General features: G+C 37.7%; 1 protein-coding gene across 2 annotated transcripts in view; it reads left to right on the top strand.

The window, feature by feature from the left end:
- The window catches only part of LOC105441992 (leukocyte tyrosine kinase receptor-like), a 40,609-nt gene extending 25,422 nt beyond the window's left edge, over positions 1-15,187 (top strand). For both annotated transcript variants that reach the window (XM_030998946.1, XM_030998945.1), the window contains 10 exons: positions 3,225-3,317; positions 3,853-3,957; positions 4,588-4,774; positions 5,281-5,368; positions 6,197-6,391; positions 8,237-8,427; positions 8,999-9,100; positions 10,074-10,208; positions 12,477-12,567; positions 13,848-15,187. In XM_030998946.1, the coding sequence (XP_030854806.1) occupies positions 3,225-3,317; positions 3,853-3,957; positions 4,588-4,774; positions 5,281-5,368; positions 6,197-6,391; positions 8,237-8,427; positions 8,999-9,100; positions 10,074-10,208; positions 12,477-12,567; positions 13,848-14,822 (2,162 nt within the window). In that variant the 3' untranslated portion in view covers positions 14,823-15,187. The remainder of the gene's footprint in view (positions 1-3,224; positions 3,318-3,852; positions 3,958-4,587; positions 4,775-5,280; positions 5,369-6,196; positions 6,392-8,236; positions 8,428-8,998; positions 9,101-10,073; positions 10,209-12,476; positions 12,568-13,847) is intronic.
- The last annotated feature ends 3,329 nt before the right edge of the window (positions 15,188-18,516 follow it).

The following is an 18,516-nucleotide window of genomic DNA, read 5'->3' as shown; positions in this document are numbered from 1 at the left end:
ATCTTCCTTTTTTAGGTTTTAAATAATGTTGAGGATACTTAAAAATCCTGTCTTTTGTTGTGTCTAAATCTTCTTCAAATTGTAGACGATCACACTATTGATCTGCATTAAAATTTGTACTCAAACCTACTCAAGAAACTAAATATTGAATATATATGTTACAAAAGCTTCAAAATCGTTATTCCGTTTAATACTAAACTTAGATATTATGACACCTCGTAGGTTGTTGAGAGAGTGCAATACCAATTTAGAATATGGATGTAAAAGGTGATAAATAATAAAATGCCGACATATATGAAGGATATTGTGTGCTATCGACCGATAAATGTTTATACCAGGTATGCAACTACCTGACCTCTATTCATTAAAAAACACAAAACTGAGTATTTCAAAAGATCTTTCTGTTATCAAGGCTCCGTTATATGGAATGCATTACCCCCTTCTTTACGGTTATTAAACTCACTGGATTCATTTAAAAAACACTGCAAACTCCTTTCTCTCACATAGTTTAAAATAGTACTTACATGAATATTTTACCCCCTCCCCCCCATTTATTTCAATATTTTATCTTGTTTCATTTTTGTGTTCATAAAACTTATGTATGTTTATATGTTTTGTAAATATATTTTTGATTATGTTGATACAGGGCCCCTTGGTTGAGCAGTTTTTATGCCTCCGCCACCGAAGGTGGTGCCGGAGGCATCATGTTTTCGGGTTGTCCGTCCGTACGTACGTCCGTACGTCCGTCCGTACGTCCGTCCCGTTTGACCGTTATCACAATATCTCAAGAACCATTTAAGATTTAAACTTAAGACTCGGGAATAGTATTTATCACCATAGGAAGACGATCTGATTAGATTTTGGAGTACATAGGTCAAAGGTCACAGGTCACAGAGGTCAACTTATGAAATTCCTTGTTTTGAGTTTGTTAGCGCGATATCTCAAGAACCATTTGAGATTTAAACTTCAAACTTAAGGATAGTATGTATCGCCATAGGAAGACGATCTGATTAGATTTTGGAGCACGTATGTCAAAGGTCAAGGGTCACAGAGGTCAACTTATGAAATTCCATACATTGAGATTGTTATCATGATATCTCAAGAACCACTGGAGATTTAAACTTCAAACTTAATGATAGTGTGTATCACTATAGGAAAACAATCTGATTACATTTTGGAGCACGTAGGTCAAAGGTCAAGGGTCATAGAGGTCAACTTATGAAATTCCATACATTGAGATTGTTATCATAATATCTCAAGAACCACTGGAGATTTAAACTTCAAACTTAGTGATAGTGTGTATCACCATAGGAAGACAATCTGATTAGATTTTGGAGCATGTAGGTCAAAGGTCAAGGGTCACAGAGGTCAACTTATGAAATTCCATACATTGAGATCGTTATCGCGATATCTCAAGAACCACTGGAGAATTTTCACTTCAAACTTAATGATAGTATGTATCACCATATCATAAGATCTCAAGAACCACTGGAGATTTAAACTTCAAACTTAATGATAGTGTGTATCACCATAGGAAGACAATCTGATTAGATTTTGGAGCACGTAGGTCAAAGGTCAAGGGTCACAGAGGTCAACTTATGAAATTCCATACATTGAGATTGTTATCATGATATCTCAAGAACCACTGGAGATGTAAAAACTTCAAACTTAAGGATAGTATGTATCACCATAGGAAGACGATCTGAGTAGATTTTGGAGCACGTAGGTCAAAGGTCAAGGGTCATAGAGGTCAACTTATGAAATTCCATACATTGAGATTGTTATCATGATATCTCAAGAACCACTGGAGATGTAAAAACTTCAAACTTAAGGATAGTATGTATCACCATAGGAAGACGATCTGAGTAGATTTTGGAGCACGTAGGTCAAAGGTCAAGGGTCACAGAGGTCAACTTATGAAATTCCATACATTGAGATTGTTATAATATCTCAAGAACCACTGGAGATTTAAACTTCAAACTTAATGATAGTGTGTATCACCATAGGAAGACAATCTGATTAGATTTTGGAGCACATAGGTCAAAGGTCAAGGGTCACAGAGGTCAACTTATGAAATTCCATACATTGAGATCGTTATCGCGATATCTCAAGAACCACTGGAGAATTTTCACTTCAAACTTAATGATAGTATGTATCACCATATCATAAGATCTCAAGAACCACTGGAGATTTAAACTTCAAACTTAATGATAGTGTGTATCACCATAGGAAGACAATCTGATTAGATTTTGGAGCACGTAGGTCAAAGGTCAAGGGTCACAGAGGTCAACTTATGAAATTCCATACATTGAGATTGTTATCATGATATCTCAAGAACCACTGGAGATGTAAAAACTTCAAACTTAAGGATAGTATGTATCACCATAGGAAGACGATCTGAGTAGATTTTGGAGCACGTAGGTCAAAGGTCAAGGGTCACAGAGGTCAACTTATGAAATTCCATACATTGAGATTGTTATAATATCTCAAGAACCACTGGAGATTTAAACTTCAAACTTAATGATAGTGTGTATCACCATAGGAAGACAATCTGATTAGATTTTGGAGCACATAGGTCAAAGGTCAAGGGTCACAGAGGTCAACTTATGAAATTCCATACATTGAGATCGTTATCGCGATATCTCAAGAACCACTGGAGAATTTTCACTTCAAACTTAATGATAGTATGTATCACCATATCATAAGATCTCAAGAACCACTGGAGATTTAAACTTCAAACTTAATGATAGTGTGTATCACCATAGGAAGACAATCTGATTAGATTTTGGAGCACGTAGGTCAAAGGTCAAGGGTCACAGAGGTCAACTTATGAAATTCCATACATTGAGATTGTTATCATGATATCTCAAGAACCACTGGAGATTTAAACTCCAAACTTGTTTAAATTGCTCTATGGCGGAGGCATCATTTTCGACTGCACGCAGTCAAAATTCCATCTAGTTATAACTGAAAGGGTTACCCTGTCAAAATAAAAGGACAAATAAATAAAATAAATAAAGTGCAGAACAAGCCTTTGTTTCTTGTCCTGAAGAGGTTACTTCCTGCTTTTCTTTTGCATAGCTTATGATTGAGTGGAATATGAATACTGTTTTCAAACAATGTTTTCAAAACACATTAGTGTATGACACCTCTCTCCCCACTATTTTTTTTTTTATTATATCATTGCTAATGAAATATTGATATTCTTGTCATTTTGAATGCAGGAGCAAGATCCGGTGCGGGTGAGGTTTTGATTGTTGGTACTATCTTCTGCCCAGAAGGTTCCTTTAGATCACCTGATAAACAGAGCTGTCTATGTGAGTATATATTCTTGGTGTGATGTGTCATTATGTAATATATTTATTACCAAGTTGTTTGAAAGTATTTAAAACTATTTCATGACATTTTGAGTATACAACTGAAAAATGAAGACATCAAGTAGTAAAAACTAGTCGTTTCTTAGGACCCCTAAACCCCCCAAAATTGTGTAGGACAGTCAAACTTGAATTCAGGATTGTCATATGATTATAAACAAGTGTGAATTCACCTTGATCTTGCTCTGTAGTACCTTGCTAAACAATTATATGAAAGAAGAAATTGTAACTGAAACATATTATTCAAAAAACATATTCATATGGACACTTGGCAGTTCATACTTAGTCAGAAGATTGAACCATGGACTGAAGTTAGTCAGTTTTGAAGAATACTGCCCATAGACACTGTGTACCAAGGAAAACTGTAGTATGCTACGCTGTGTTAACACTTTGATTCTGCATCTGGTATGTTGAATAATCATGCTTTAAATGCAGTAGCTTCCTTTTGATTTTTATCCAATGTCTTATATTATTTCAGACACCACAGCCTCACCTCCTGGATACTCCTTCCCGGTATCAAAGATCAGTATTATCATCATACTTCTCATCTTTATTTTCCTGACCATTATGTCAATCTGTCTTGGTAAGATATGAATATGAATACATTCTCACAATTTGAATGCATTATAATGGTATGAATGTATTCTTACAATGTGCATTCTTTCTCCTAATATGAATACAATCTCACAGTATGAATGCATTCTCACAATTTGAATGGATTATAATGGTATGAATGTATTCTTACAATGTGAATTCTTTCTCTTAATGTGAATACAATCTCACAGTATGAATACATTATCACAATTTGAATGCTTTATAATGGTATGAATGTATTCTTACAATGTGAATTCTTTCTCTTAATATGAATACAATCTCACAGTATGAATGCATTCTCACTATGTGAAACATTCTCATATATAAATGCATTTTAACAGTTTGACTACCTTCCTACAATATGAATGCTTTGTTGCACCAAATGAATTTGTCTATTCCATGACCTAATTTCATTGAATCTATAGATAGCTGTAGGTTTGACATTTGACCTGGCTTTGATAGGTGTATGTATATATTGTTTGTTGTTGTTGATTAAACAGAAATTCCAAGCTTGATAGCAAGTAGCTCTGAAGCAGAAAAATGAGAGAAGGATATTGATTTTAGGATAGCCATGAGTTTGAAATAGTATTTGAAATAGATATATATATTTATACCACAGTGTTCAAGTACAAGGAACACAAGTTGAAAGTAGCAGAGAACAAAATGGAAGCCAGTTACCAGCTATCCCAGCTTCGAAACAATTTTGCTATTGATGTCAACCCCTGCTACACAATCCCAGGAAAGGACAGTCCAGCAACATCACATGACCTTAAAGAGCTACCTAGAGAAAATCTAAGACTAATAAGGTAAATTTAAAGCCCCACTGTACTACTTGTAGCTACTTGCATTTTTTGCCAATTTCTGTGTTGATTCTATTTTGATCAATTTAAATGGCGTGAAACTTTTCTGATACGTGAACCACTCGTGAAAATTGTGAACATTTTTTTGCAAGATCCATTTATTATGGATAAAGCTGTGTAGAGTTCTTATTAGCGTTATTATTTGACAGAAACCTTAATTTGACACTTTTTCCTAAACTCATATATCCAGCATCTCTCAAAGATTGGTTCAATATTTGTTTGCTTGTAGAAAGATAAACGGTCTGTCCTCAAATTGGATACAATTACTGATATTGTAGAAGTATGGATGTACAGATTGATATTTACACTCAAACAACATTAAGGTAAAGATACATGTTGCCTACGTCATCAGAAGTTACAAGTTTCTTTATTAGATTAATTGCATTTCTGTAATTGAAGTGAGGAATATTCACCAAATTGTTTCATAATGTTTTTTTTTTTATTACATTTAGTGCTCTTGGACAAGGAGCATTCGGTGAAGTTTTCCGAGGTGTATACCAACCTCCTCACCAGAAATCTGAGATTGACATTGCAGTCAAGGTAAGAATATCCTTAAGAAAATTAATCTAGACATGTGTATAACTGTTGTATGATCCAGCAATAATTGATCTACCTTAATGTCTAAAGAACACACATTTGTAATTTGGTGAATTTTATTTGTTATTTATGTTTAAATCATTCTTCCTAGTCATCTGTTATATGAGGATGAGAAACCCTTTCAATTGATTATTTATGTATTTAAGTACAAACCTCATTAGCAACTTAGAGGAAACCTCTGTGAGAAATGAATTCATATGTGAGAGGATACTGTGATATATTTTTTTAAGGCTCTTGTTTCGCATGTGAGAGGTCCGGTGTTCTATATTATGGATGAGGTGTGTACCGGTATATATACCCATGGGTCTTAGGCAATGGAAGGGTAATAGCAATTGCAGGGCCCTTTATTAGGAAGACCAGGGGGTGTTTCATAAAGCTGTGCGTAAAGTTACGAATGACTTTACAAATGATTTGAATATGAAGAGCCAAATGGAATGCCCAAAGTTTTTCCTGATATTTTAACGAAGTGTGATTGTATTTCCCATTATCTCAATTAAATTGTAGCCAAAAATACCCATAGCATTAAAATATTTTGTTAATAATGATAAGGTTAATCTACATCAGCATACTGTATTTCAACTTTAGCTTATGCAATTGAGAATCCCATTTAGCTCTTCATATTCAAGTCATTTATAAAGTCATTCGTAACTTCACGCACAGCTTTTTGAAACACTCCCCTGTATTCACAGATGAGGCTACCTGACATATGTAGGTAAATCAAACCATATCATTATTCTTATTTGATACCATATTCTTGTATCTTCTTTCCAGACTCTACCCGAGCATTGTACAGAGCAAGATGAACTCGATTTCTTAATGGAGGCACTCATCATGGGCAACTTTGACCACCCCAATGTTGTTTCTCTGCTGGGTATTTGCTTCAAGGAGAAACCACATTTTATTGTTCTGGAGTACATGGAAGGGGGAGAATTGAAACAGTTCCTCAGGGACATCAGACCCACTGAGGTATGGAGTTGAGATAAACAGGAATTATTCAACGGCTAAATTCAGTGGTCAGATTGGCAATAATCTTTTTTTCTTATAAAAAGTCATGTATCTGAAGATCACAATGGCCCGAATTCACAAAGGAGGTTTACATTTAACCCATGGTTTAAACCTTCATTTACAAAACCCATGGTTTAAAATTTGCACAAAATAAGCGCAACACAGTCAAGAGGTCCAATATTAGACGCATGCAAGGCAAGGTACGCTTATTTTGCGCTAATTTTTAAACCATGGGTTAAATGTAAACCTCCTTTGTGAATTTGGGCCATAAAGTCTACATTTGCAAAGACTATGTGGTAGAAGTGCCAGTTTGTTTTGATAATATTTTGAACCACTCAATTCCTCTCAATAAATGGAGCATGGTATTGTAACAAAAATAGGACTGTGTGTTAAGCAATTTTGTTGTTGTACTCATGCATTTGGTGTGTTTTTAGGGCTCTGAATCAAAAGTTGTGGAGCAAAACCTTAAAATATAAGCCATTGAGTGATTTCAAGTTGGGTGTTTAAGGCTGGTGTTAGTGTTTGATAAAAACTAACACCAGCCTAAACACTGAAATGGAAATCAGCTGGTGTTAAGGCTTTGACCTCTGAATGTCGTCAAATTCCGGTAGCTAGTGTTATCGATTTTGCAAAATTGTCGTCTGCTGAACCGACCTTTGTGGCTGGTGTTAATATTTTATGTACAAATGTCCTATTCACTAACACTAGCCCCTAGGGATTAAGCAATGTTGATTTCCAGTTCAGTGTTAGTGTTGTACCGCACAACAGTCATTGCACGAACGACACTAATTTATTGTCTGACGATCAAATACAAAATGGTGAAACAGGTAATTCTTATATTATTTTGTGTAAAATGAGTTATTTTATAAGACCAGAAAAATAGGTTCATATTTATTCTGTTATTTTCATGAAATGTTTAGTTTTTATGTACTATTTTTAAATCATCGTCGTGAAATCAAGTATGTGGTGACATCACAGCTGGTGTTAAGCTATCGATTTTGATATCGGTATCGGGCTCTTAATTTCATCAGCAAATTTTTCGCTCGATTTAAGAGCTCTTGACTGCTCTTAACACTAACACTAACACTAACACCCAACTTGAAATCACTCAATGTTTTGAAAGAATCAATCCAATCCAATCTTATCGACTCTTAGTCCAAACTACTTGTTCAACACTAATATTCTCCTTTGGCAAGAAAAGGGTTATGTTTTATATGTAATACCTGGACGTTTCAGTAGCATGAGGATTGAGGTGAATCCCCTGGAATTCCCTTCTGGGAAAAGCCTTCTATCATCACCATGAAAGACCTGTTAAAGATGTCCAAGGATTATATGACATATGAGTAGAACCTTTTAGAGTTTTATTTGTATTTGGATTTATTTATTAAACCATAAAATAACATCAAATAAAAACAGTAACAGTATATCAATTTAAAGAGTAAATAAAATTATGGTTAGGAATACTGAAAAGCAAAATGCTTGTAACATGGTAATTCTGAAAGAAGAAAAAGTGAAAAACATTTAAAGATTTAAAAAACAAAAACAAGACTACATACATTATCACACACAGACACACAAACGCACGCACCCTCACAGATTCACGCACACATACATGCCTTGGACTTCAATTTAAAATGTAAAATGGGGGGGGGGGGGTCATATATAAATTATTCATCATACAAATGCATATATCCATACAATTTCAGTACAAGGAGCCTAATAACATTGACTTTTACAATAATTCAATTTGCAATAGTTAAAGTTATAGTAAACTAAGAAAATGACTCCTTTATAATTCCATTTTAGGAAAAGCCTTCATCCATCACGATGAAAGACCTGCTACAGATCACCCAGGATGTAGCTCAAGGATGCCGCTACTTGGAATCCAGACGCTTCATCCATCGAGACATTGCAGCCAGGAACATCTTACTCACCACCAAGGAGTCTGGTAGAGCTGCAAAGATTGCAGACTTTGGCATGGCCAGGGATATTTACAGGTAAGAATTTGTATCTGCTATTTGTCTTGGCAAGCATTTGATGCGAGGCTGCACTAGAAGATGGATTGCTCCACAAATGTACCCCCGAAAAAAGAACAAGATACTTGATAATGTTACAAACATGAAGGAGTTTTGAAATTCTTTTCATTTTCAGCTATTTCATACGGTAGTTGAAGGAATATAGTAATGATTGTTGAATTTGTTCATTCCTTACTTTTACTGTAGCCCTAAATAATCCTTGATCGGCATTCTATATAGTAAGAGGTAGAGGGGTTCCAAAGGGAAAAAATAGAATGACTGTTAAGATATGAAGTATTTAAAAAAAATGATTTATTAACCAATTTTTCAAGTTTATGTCTAAATATATATACAGTCAAACCTGCTTTAGTGACCACCTGTCTACAAAGACCACATTTTTTTGTTTCCCTTGAAAATGGTTTCTCATTGAGACATGTACTAAATGAACCTGTCTGCAAAGACCACTTTTTGTGTTTCCCTTTGGCAGTAGCTATAGACAGGTTTGACTATATATGTACCTACGTTCCTTACTTGTGTCTTGTTTGTTTGAAAGGGCTGATTATTATCGCAAAGGAGGACAAGCTCTGCTCCCTGTGAAATGGATGCCTCCTGAAGCATTCCAAGATGGCATCTTCACATCGAAAACAGATGTCTGGTATGTTGATTTTGTTTTCTTGTCGCTTAAATCCCCACTGCACTACTTATAGCTAATTGGGCCCTCTATATAGCCAACAATGCCTAAGTGGTATCCATTGATCCCCCATGATGCCCTTTTTCTTATGTTAATTGAGAGCTGATTTGATGAGATAACCACCTGCCAGTGACCTTGCAGGGAGGTCTAATCCCTCCGTGCCAAACTAGTGCAGAGGGGCTTTATGTCCTATATACTTGTAATCATAGATCCAAATTGATTACACTGTCTGTGACATCATGTTAGGAATAATAAATTATTATATAAGTGGCATATTTGTGATTATGACAAGTTTAATCACTGAAATGGTCTCTTTTTTGTTCTTCAGAGATCAAATCTAATTGTTCTGATTATTTGAGGAGGTTTTTTACACCATTCTCCTTTCAACCAACTTTCATCAAACTTCAGTTCAATTTGAATTCAATCAAATCTATTAATTTTATAAAATCATGCTAGTATATTATCATTTAAAATTGTTTAGGGTCTAGCAACTTGTAATTCTCAACTGTAATCCAAACAACAAATCAAGGTGGCAAAATATGCATTGTAGTTTTCCTGTTGTAATTTTAAGTATTGTTTTATTGCTATTGATATGCCATGGCTAAATAAACTGCAGAATACTCCACCGTGCATCAGTACAAAGTATTGGGATAAGGGTTGGGATTTGGATTAGGATTAGCAATATGGTCATTTGGATCAAGATTTGGGTTTGGGTTAGGGTTACTTGTGTGGTAGACTTTTTATTTATAGAGTCTTGATGCCCTTCTGGCTTTCAGCACACGACACCATGTTTTTGTCTTATGTTTTATATATTACATGTTATACCAATGGAAAACAAATTTCTGTATTATATTATGGACAATAAAATCTTGAATCTTGGTAGGGTATTTTGCTGTTCCAGAATACTACATTTCTAAAGTGTTTGTGTTCTGTGCAGGGCATATGGTGTGCTGCTATGGGAGATCATCTCCTTAGGATTCATGCCGTATCCTGGGATGAGTAATCAGGAGGTGATCCAGTTTGTATCAGCAGGAGAGAGGATGAACCCACCAAGAAGCTGTCCCCAACCTGTGTAAGTATCAATGCATAAGTTATATTGAGGGGTCAGTGACACAAAGTCATAACTCCATTTTGGCCATTTTTAGAAAAAATGGTTTATGTGTCACTGAGCACTTGGGCCTTTAGAGAAAGTTGAGTTCTGGGAAGAGGTGAACAAATAATTTGTGAGCGTTATCATTGCTATTATGCAAGTGTGGAAGAACATCAGATAAAAAATGTTCCCTGAAAAGCATGGCTCTCTGAATGCTTTCATATTCTAAATATGGCATGTAACAACTTAAAAATCGGGACAGATTTTTATGCCACATGTTTGTGTAGCCTCATATACATCATTTTGTGTACATGTAATTTTTACAAATAATGGTCCAAATTTGTTATCATTTTGACGATTCCAGAACCTTGCAGTACACACCAATACTTAAATGCTATAGATGATCAACCTTTTCTGATCAATTCCACACCTTTTCTTTCACAATGTTATTGCATGACCAGAACTCAACTTTATCTTTAAGGAGTCAAGTCTATGTTTCACTAGCCATTGACTTCAATTGAGTGGAATTAAGTCTTTGTGTTTCCTGGAAAGCCCACATTTTTCTGAACATTTTGATATCAAATACTCATCTTGGCGTAATATGGAGTTATGACTTTGTGTCACTGATCCCTTGATATAGAGTGTGATCGATGCCCGATAGGCTGTCTCCCACAAGCTCTTTGATTTTCATTATTTCCACATATTTGGCTGGATAGTAAAGTGAGCTCAAGTTAACAGTCTCTTCTTCATTTTACCATGAATCTAGCTGACAAGATTTTTTTTTAAAGATTTCTTCATTTGTTTCTCATGCATTTGAAGGAGCAACATTTTCAGTTGCTGATTGTAAGTCGCTGTACACTGTATGTGTAATGTTACATGGATTCATGATCTCTCAGCCTCCATTGACCAAATCTGTCTGAATGACAGTCAATGCTAAGGATAATGGGGTGGTTTTCTTTTTTGTTGATTTTGTGCTTGCCTGGCGCCAGCAATGTGATAGTTTCAAACACCAGCCTCTTTCTACACCCGTATTTTTCTACATCCACATTGCATGGTTTTTGACTGCCTTCAAGAAAGTTTCTAGGACTCGCTACAGCCTACTATCCTAATCCAACATCATCTTTTCTAATAAAACTTCTTCGAGTACGGTGATGTCAATCTCAATCCTGGGCCCAGTAATTTCAACCACACTGACCAGATTGGTATGGTTCCTGACGGTCATCCTACCGATGTCTGTCCTGTCTATGATGTATCGTACGTGTTGAAATGCAACCCATCCTTAATGGGTTCAAATCCCACCACTGCCCCCATGTGATGTTTTATTTGTTAGTTAGAATGAGGGAGTCCTGAGTAATAACTCAACAAACGGTGATTTGCTGTGCCTTAACTCTGTCAGGCTGTAAGGTTTATTCTGATGCGCTAGTGCCTTTTGGTAAGGCATTAATCCTCATTACCAGGTCCCTCAGAGAGGACCTAAAGCCATCGGTCGTCTGGTTGCTTACTAACAAACATTTATGCTTTCTTAGCAGCCAGGTAAAATAACCACCACCACCACCACCAAATAAGTTATATTGGAAGGCTCTCTAAGCCCTCTTGCATTATAAATGTTATAGTCTCAAGTAGATCACGTAAAAAAGAATTTGGTTACACCGACCAAATCCCACCAGTTCCTCTCTGTGATGATGTGTAGGGCGCAATCCTTGATCATGGGGTATCTAGACATGCTGGGGAAGTTGGGAGAGTGTGTTGTGAAAAGAGGACACATTGTGGACAGAGAGCAGGGGGATGTTTCACAAAGATCATATAAGATGAACTTATCTCTAAGTTGGACTTTACAATTATGGAAAGCCGTTAGCATCTATGTAAATATTTTGTAAAAGTTATTTTAAAAGGCAGAAAATGTTGATTCAAATCATTCATATGTTCTATTATCATGGGAGATTTCATGTTCTTGATGTGGAATTTAGGAAAAGTCTAAAATACTTGAATTTTCGCTTTTGAATATATTTCATTATAAGACTACAAATGGCTCTCCATAATATTTATGTCCAACTTAGAGTTAGGTTTGACTTAGGATCTTTGTGAAACACCCCCAGGAAGAAGGAAACAAAGACAACTTTCTGCTGTTGCCTCTAATCTTTCTTCTTACATGCCTTTTGCTATTAATAGTTATCAAAATAGAGGTATATAATTCACCCCATTCGATGACAGTCAACTCTTTTAACCCTTTTGATCCGCTTTGAATCTTAGATTTAATTTGATGTCCCAGTGCTGGCGTCACATCCCTGAAGATCGACCACCATTCACCACCATCTTAGAAAGCATCAATTACTGCTTACAGGTGAGTGCAGGACTAGACCTGATGATATAGCTCTAGTGATAATAAATATTGCATTTTTTATTTAAAAAAAGTTATATTAAAATATTTACTCCATCAAGCCCTTTATAAAGAAAATAAGGCATGTGCAACTTTGTTCAGATAATACTCTACCATGTTGGTTGCCTGACTAGTATCTCACTTGTGGTGGCATCAAAAGGACTTCATAATTAATCACTTTGGCAAAGTTGAAGAACTGAAATGTCTGACTCTTTACACAAATATGTTTAATGGCTCAAATGATCATAAGATGCTACCATGACAAGATTATTTATCCGCCTATCTGAATTGAAAATTACGTAGTATGATTTTTATGCCTCCGTTACGAAGTAGCCGGAGGCATTATGTTTTCGGGTTGTCCGTCCGTCCGTCCGTACGTCCGTACGTCCGTCCGTCCGTACGTCCCGTTCTCGTGATCGCGTTATCTGAAGAACCGATTGATGGATTCCTGCCAAACTTTGGTCATGTATGTATCTTGCAGAGCCGATGAACTGATTAGATTTCGGGGTCACGAGTTCAAAGGTCAAAGGTCACAGGGCTCATTATGTATGCAAAAACAGCTCGTGATCGCGTTATCTGAAGAACCGATTGATGGATTCCTGCCAAACTTTGGTCATGTATGTATCTTGCAGAGCTGATGAACTGATTAGATTTTGGGGTCACGAGTTTAAAGGTCAAAGGTCACAGGGCTCATTATGTATGCAAAAACAGCTCGTGATCGCGTTATCTGAAGAACCGATTGATGGATTCCTGCCAAAATTAGGTCATGTATGTTACTTGCAGAGCCGATGAACTGATTAGATTTTGGGGTCATAAGGTCAAGGTCAAAGGTCATGCGGCTCATTATGTATGCAAAAATAGCTCGTGAACGCATTCTCATTAGAACTGACAAATGGATTACTATTTAACTCGGGACATCTTGTAGAGCCAATGAACTGAGTAGATGTTAGGGTCATGAGGTCAAAGATCAAAGGGTCATATATGTATATGAGAAATTGCTTGTAATCACGATATTCTGAGAAACTGTTAATGGATTACAATTGAACTTGAATTTGAAAAATTTCTTCTGTTTTTGTTTGTAAAATTGCTCTATGACGGAGGCATCATTTCGACTGCGCGCAGTTGAAGTTCCATCTAGTTGAATATGTATTGTCTTTGGAAGCCTTTCAAATAGATAAATTGATAATTCACAATAATGACGGGCAACTAAATTACTTTAGTATGAACTTTTCCACTGTTTGCAGGACCCAGATGTTTTAGAAACACCACTTCCCAAGGTGCTGACTGAACGGAAGAAACAGCTGACAATCATGAGACCTCCAGACCCCAAGAGATCCCCTGTCCTCAGAGTGGAAAGGGTCATCAGGTCATGCGAGCCTTCACCCTTCAGTAGCCAAAGGGTGTCGCCCCTCCATCACACCCCATCCCCAACACACCAGCCCACATGGGTTGGGCAAACGGGGGAAGGGTCATCCCAACAGGGGCTTCATCATCAGGATGAAGGGATTGATAGAACTTACAATGGGAAGAGGTTTCAGGACCATTCACCTCTCAACTCGTCTTCGATACTACTCACCAACAAATCGTATGGATTCAGGAGTCTTGCAAGAGACATTACAGGAGATGCTAAAGACAGGACTTGCCATAATGGAGTAACTGAGAATTCATCACAAATGAATAACCTCAGTCCAACCAGGCATGTTAATGAAACAGAACAATCGAGTGAGATGTCGACTCTGCTTCACGTAGGGAGAAGCGGGTCTTCAAGAAGTGACTCTCTAAGCGATATCCCTGCAGGAAGCAATCAGGAACCTGGATGGTATCCTGATCCAACATGTAAACCAAAGAGATCTGCGAGCATGTGCCACGGCGAGGCATCCAGGGAGCACACCAAGTCTCCCTTGACACGAGGCCTCAGCTGGACCCAAAGGCCTCCTCAATCACAAGACAATCAAAACCCGCAAGATACCAATATCCATCGTTCCACAAGTCTTCCTGGTATCCCGGTCATCGTGACCACGCCCAACCTTATGTCGAAGGACAACGTCGCATTCAAATTGCAGCTGAAGACCGCCACCAATGGCAGCTTCTCTCGGGCTGGAAGCTTGAAGAAAAAATTGAGCAAAAAGTTGTCGAGGGACTACCGTAATACAGATAGCGAACCGCTGGTAAGTGAAGAGAACATTATCAACAAACAATCGCAGGATACGTTTTTATAGCGCTGGTTAAGAAGCATTCTGTCATTTCTTTTGCTTTTACCTGGAATATCTGATGACTCCAATTCACTCTGGATGATTACAGCATTTGTTATTTGACCTTTCTGCAAAGACAATTTAAATACGGAAATGTTGATATCTGCTATCAAAGTGCTGTAGAAATATATTTGAAATTGTTGATACTCTGTACATGTTGATTAACCATCATATGCTGCATATCTTATTTACTCCTACTTAATATCCATAAATTAAGCTGATACGTTGAGATGTGCACATTCAATGAACAAAATAATGTATGATTTTAAAGCACAAATTGAAATATATGTATGTTGCAATATTACAAAACACAGAATTATTATTATTCATATTAACTTTTTTCTACTGTTTTAATAGATGAATTTTGAATGCTGATACTTGTTTATCTTGGAATATATATGCAATAACAGATAATGATAAATCTTATGTATATGTTGGATTATTTTATATTTATATGTAAATGCTTCAGCCCTGTACGTGATGTTGCATTTGCAAGCTAAGAGGGATATGGCAAATCTTGTGTAGACCAGTTTTAGGGGATCCAGTTTGATGGACTATATACATCGGGCGATAATACTTAAAATATTATTTTCTTCAATAAAGTCTTTCAATGACCAAATCTTTCAAACAATTTTTTAGTTTCGATGATCAGAATTTTTTTTGTTAACACTAATTTTCTAGCAACATTTTGTGTGTGCGCGCCTTAATATGATGTCAATAAAAACATTGTATCGTTTGTTTATTTTGATGTAACTGATCTCTTTGGAATATAAATCAGAACTATTACCCTGTCAGAAACATTGATCAAATGTACCATGCACTGAGAGGCTTCTGTTGAAAATATGGATTCTCCAAGATGACTGCCATATAGTACTACTTTCCGAGGGGGGCCATTTTAATGGTGCCTCAAAAAAAGGGCACAATATATTTGATTTACATTTCTCATCGAAATAAGAAAATAAAAGTGTGAACTTTAAAGAAAGAAATCTTTGTCCAAAGACTCATGGTGTATTGCTGGTTAATAATAATATTAATGATAATAGGATTTATATAACGCCTCTTCTAGAGGATACAAGGCGCTGTATTTTTAGTCTAAGGACAAATTAAAAATTGTAGAGGTATTTTTTCAGATGTTCTTTTTAAGAAATCAAGCAAAGATTTGAAGGATTTGAAGCCAGCTTTTTTCAGTTATGAGAAAGGAAGGAGCTGATAAAGTTATGTAAGCAGACAGGGGCTTAGCTAAAGGGAGGGGGTGTATCAGGATATTGTCTGTAAAATTGCGCTGCTGTCGGTAAAAAAAGAGAAAAGGGGGAGGGGAAAATCAGAAGAAAAGAAAAGGAGAGAAGGAAAAGAAAGGAAAGAAGAGAAGAGAGAAAGAGAAAGAAAAGAGGAAGGAGAGGAAAGAAAAGAAAAGAAAAGAAAGAAAGGAGAAAAAAAGAGAAAAAGGAAACAAAAGAAACAGGAGCTGAAAGAGAGGAGAGAGAAAGAAGGGGGTAAGAGTCTGAGAGAAAAGGGGTGGGAGTAAGAGTCTGCATTCTTGCTCGATCCTCGTATACTATATCAATGCAGAAGTTTAAAGTCGGTGAGATGTATTATGTTGGTCGGCCGGCAATTTTATTTTCCCTAAGAACTGTGACTTTTTATCAGACAAAGAAACGTTTTTGAAAAGTCAGACAATGATTAAGAGTTGGTACAACGAATCGTCTTCTTTCTCTAATGATTTAATGAAACGTCAAAGCTTCAATGCGTTGCGCGGGAGGTGGGCGGGGGATCTGGGGGAAACCGGAGAGAATTAAAAACTTTCATTTTCAGCAAAAATGGTGAACTAACCACATGCCATTTTTGCAAAAATATGAAAACCACCACCCCATTTTATTGAAACGATCCCCATCTCTCTCTCTCTCTCTTAATTCAGGTTGTACAACTTTTAGAAAAGTGCAGTTGGGTCTAAACACTGAATACACAATGTAAAGAATAAATAAAGTTAATCCAGTATATACCCACTATGCAGGCGCGGATCCAGGATTTCTTGGGGGGGCCGAAATTTGAAAATATGCGAGCCAAATATTGGTACGTAATGGTGACCAGCAGTGACGTAATGAGCAAAAACGTTGGGGGGGGGGGGGGGAACAAAAAATCTGCATCACCCATTCCCAGGAAGCTCAGGGGGTATGGGCTATTAATGGTGGCCAGATGAGCATATTTTGATAATTTATGACACTGGCAGGTCACTAATTGGCGTGGGGTCCTGGGGCAGAGCCCCCGGAAGCTCAGGGTTTTCAGACGTTTACTTACGGTCAGATGAGCATATTTTGATACCTTATTTGTGACACTGGCAGGACACTAATTGGCGTGAGGTCCAGGGGCGGAGCAGGGGGATTGCTATATAAAGGGGGGTGTTAGGCTACTGTCAGTAAAATTACGCTGCCGTCGGGAGAGGTGAGAAAAGGGGAGGGAAAACTGAAAGGAAAGAAAGGGAGAGAAAGGGAAATAAATTAAATTAGCGACAGATTAGCATCTAGAGGACTGCTTTAGGGCCATAGATGGGGTCCAGGGGCAGAGCCACCTGAAGATCAGGTCAATTTAATTATGGTCAAATGAGCATATTTTGATACCTGTTTTGTGCCACTGGCAGGTCACTAATTGGCCTAGGGGCCCGGGGGCAGAGCCCCCTGAATCCGAAAGGTTTTAAGCATTATATGACCGACATATCAACATCCAGGGGTCCACTTTAGGGCCCTAGGTTGGGTCCAGGGGAGAGCCCCCAGAAGCTAAAGGGTTTTAGGCGTTTAAATACAGTAAGGTGAGCTTTTCTTTTAATACCCTATTTGTGACACCGGTAGGACACCAACTGAAGTGGGGTCTACGGGGCAGAGCCCCGGAAGCTCAGGGGTTTTTGGCATTCAATCACGGTCAGATTAGCCTATTTTGATACGTCATTATCTTATGAGTACGCCAGTGCCCCCCCCCCCGATCTACACCTTGTTGGCGCAATTTGCAACCCATCTTTCCCTTTCTCTCCTCTTTGCTGGGGGAGGGAGGCAACAGCCTTTCGCCTCCCCCCCCCCCCTCCCCGATACACACGTTGTTGGGCAGATTAATCCCAACTGATCTCCCCTTCATTTCACCCTTTTTTTCTTTCCTTTTAGCTTTCCTCTTTCCCTTTCTTCTCTCTTATTGTTGGTGGGGGCTGGGGAGGCAATGGTCTTTTGGCCCCTCCCCCCCCCCCTGATCCACAACTTGTTGCAACTGATGTCCCCCTTTTTTCCAACCCTTTATTTCCCTTTCCTTTCTATTATTTTTAAGATAAGAGGGGGGGGGTCCAACAGCCTGGGAGGCACCCTTTCCCCTCCCATCTCCTCTTTTTCCCCCTTTTTCTTTACTTCTTCCTCTTTCTTTCTCTTCTCTTTCCGTTTCCCTTCTTTTCCTTCTCTCTCTCTCTCTTTGCTGGGGGGGGGGGGGGGCGCTTCTCCCCCTGGATCTGAGACTGGTGGTAGAGATAGGAGGGTGATACAGCTAGGATGGTGGTAGAGCTAGGATGGTAGAAGGGGAGGGTGGGGTAGATGTAGGATGGTAGTAGAGGAAGGATGGTAGTAGAGTAGAATGGAAGAACGGGTAGGGTGGGGGTAGAGTGGGGGGTGGACGTAGGATGGTAGTAGAG

This window comes from Strongylocentrotus purpuratus, unplaced genomic scaffold (genome assembly GCF_000002235.5).
Source record: "Strongylocentrotus purpuratus isolate Spur 01 unplaced genomic scaffold, Spur_5.0 spur5_scaffold_5, whole genome shotgun sequence".
NCBI classification, from domain to species: domain Eukaryota; kingdom Metazoa; phylum Echinodermata; class Echinoidea; order Camarodonta; family Strongylocentrotidae; genus Strongylocentrotus; species Strongylocentrotus purpuratus.
This window is presented reverse-complemented; position numbering and strand designations above follow the sequence as displayed.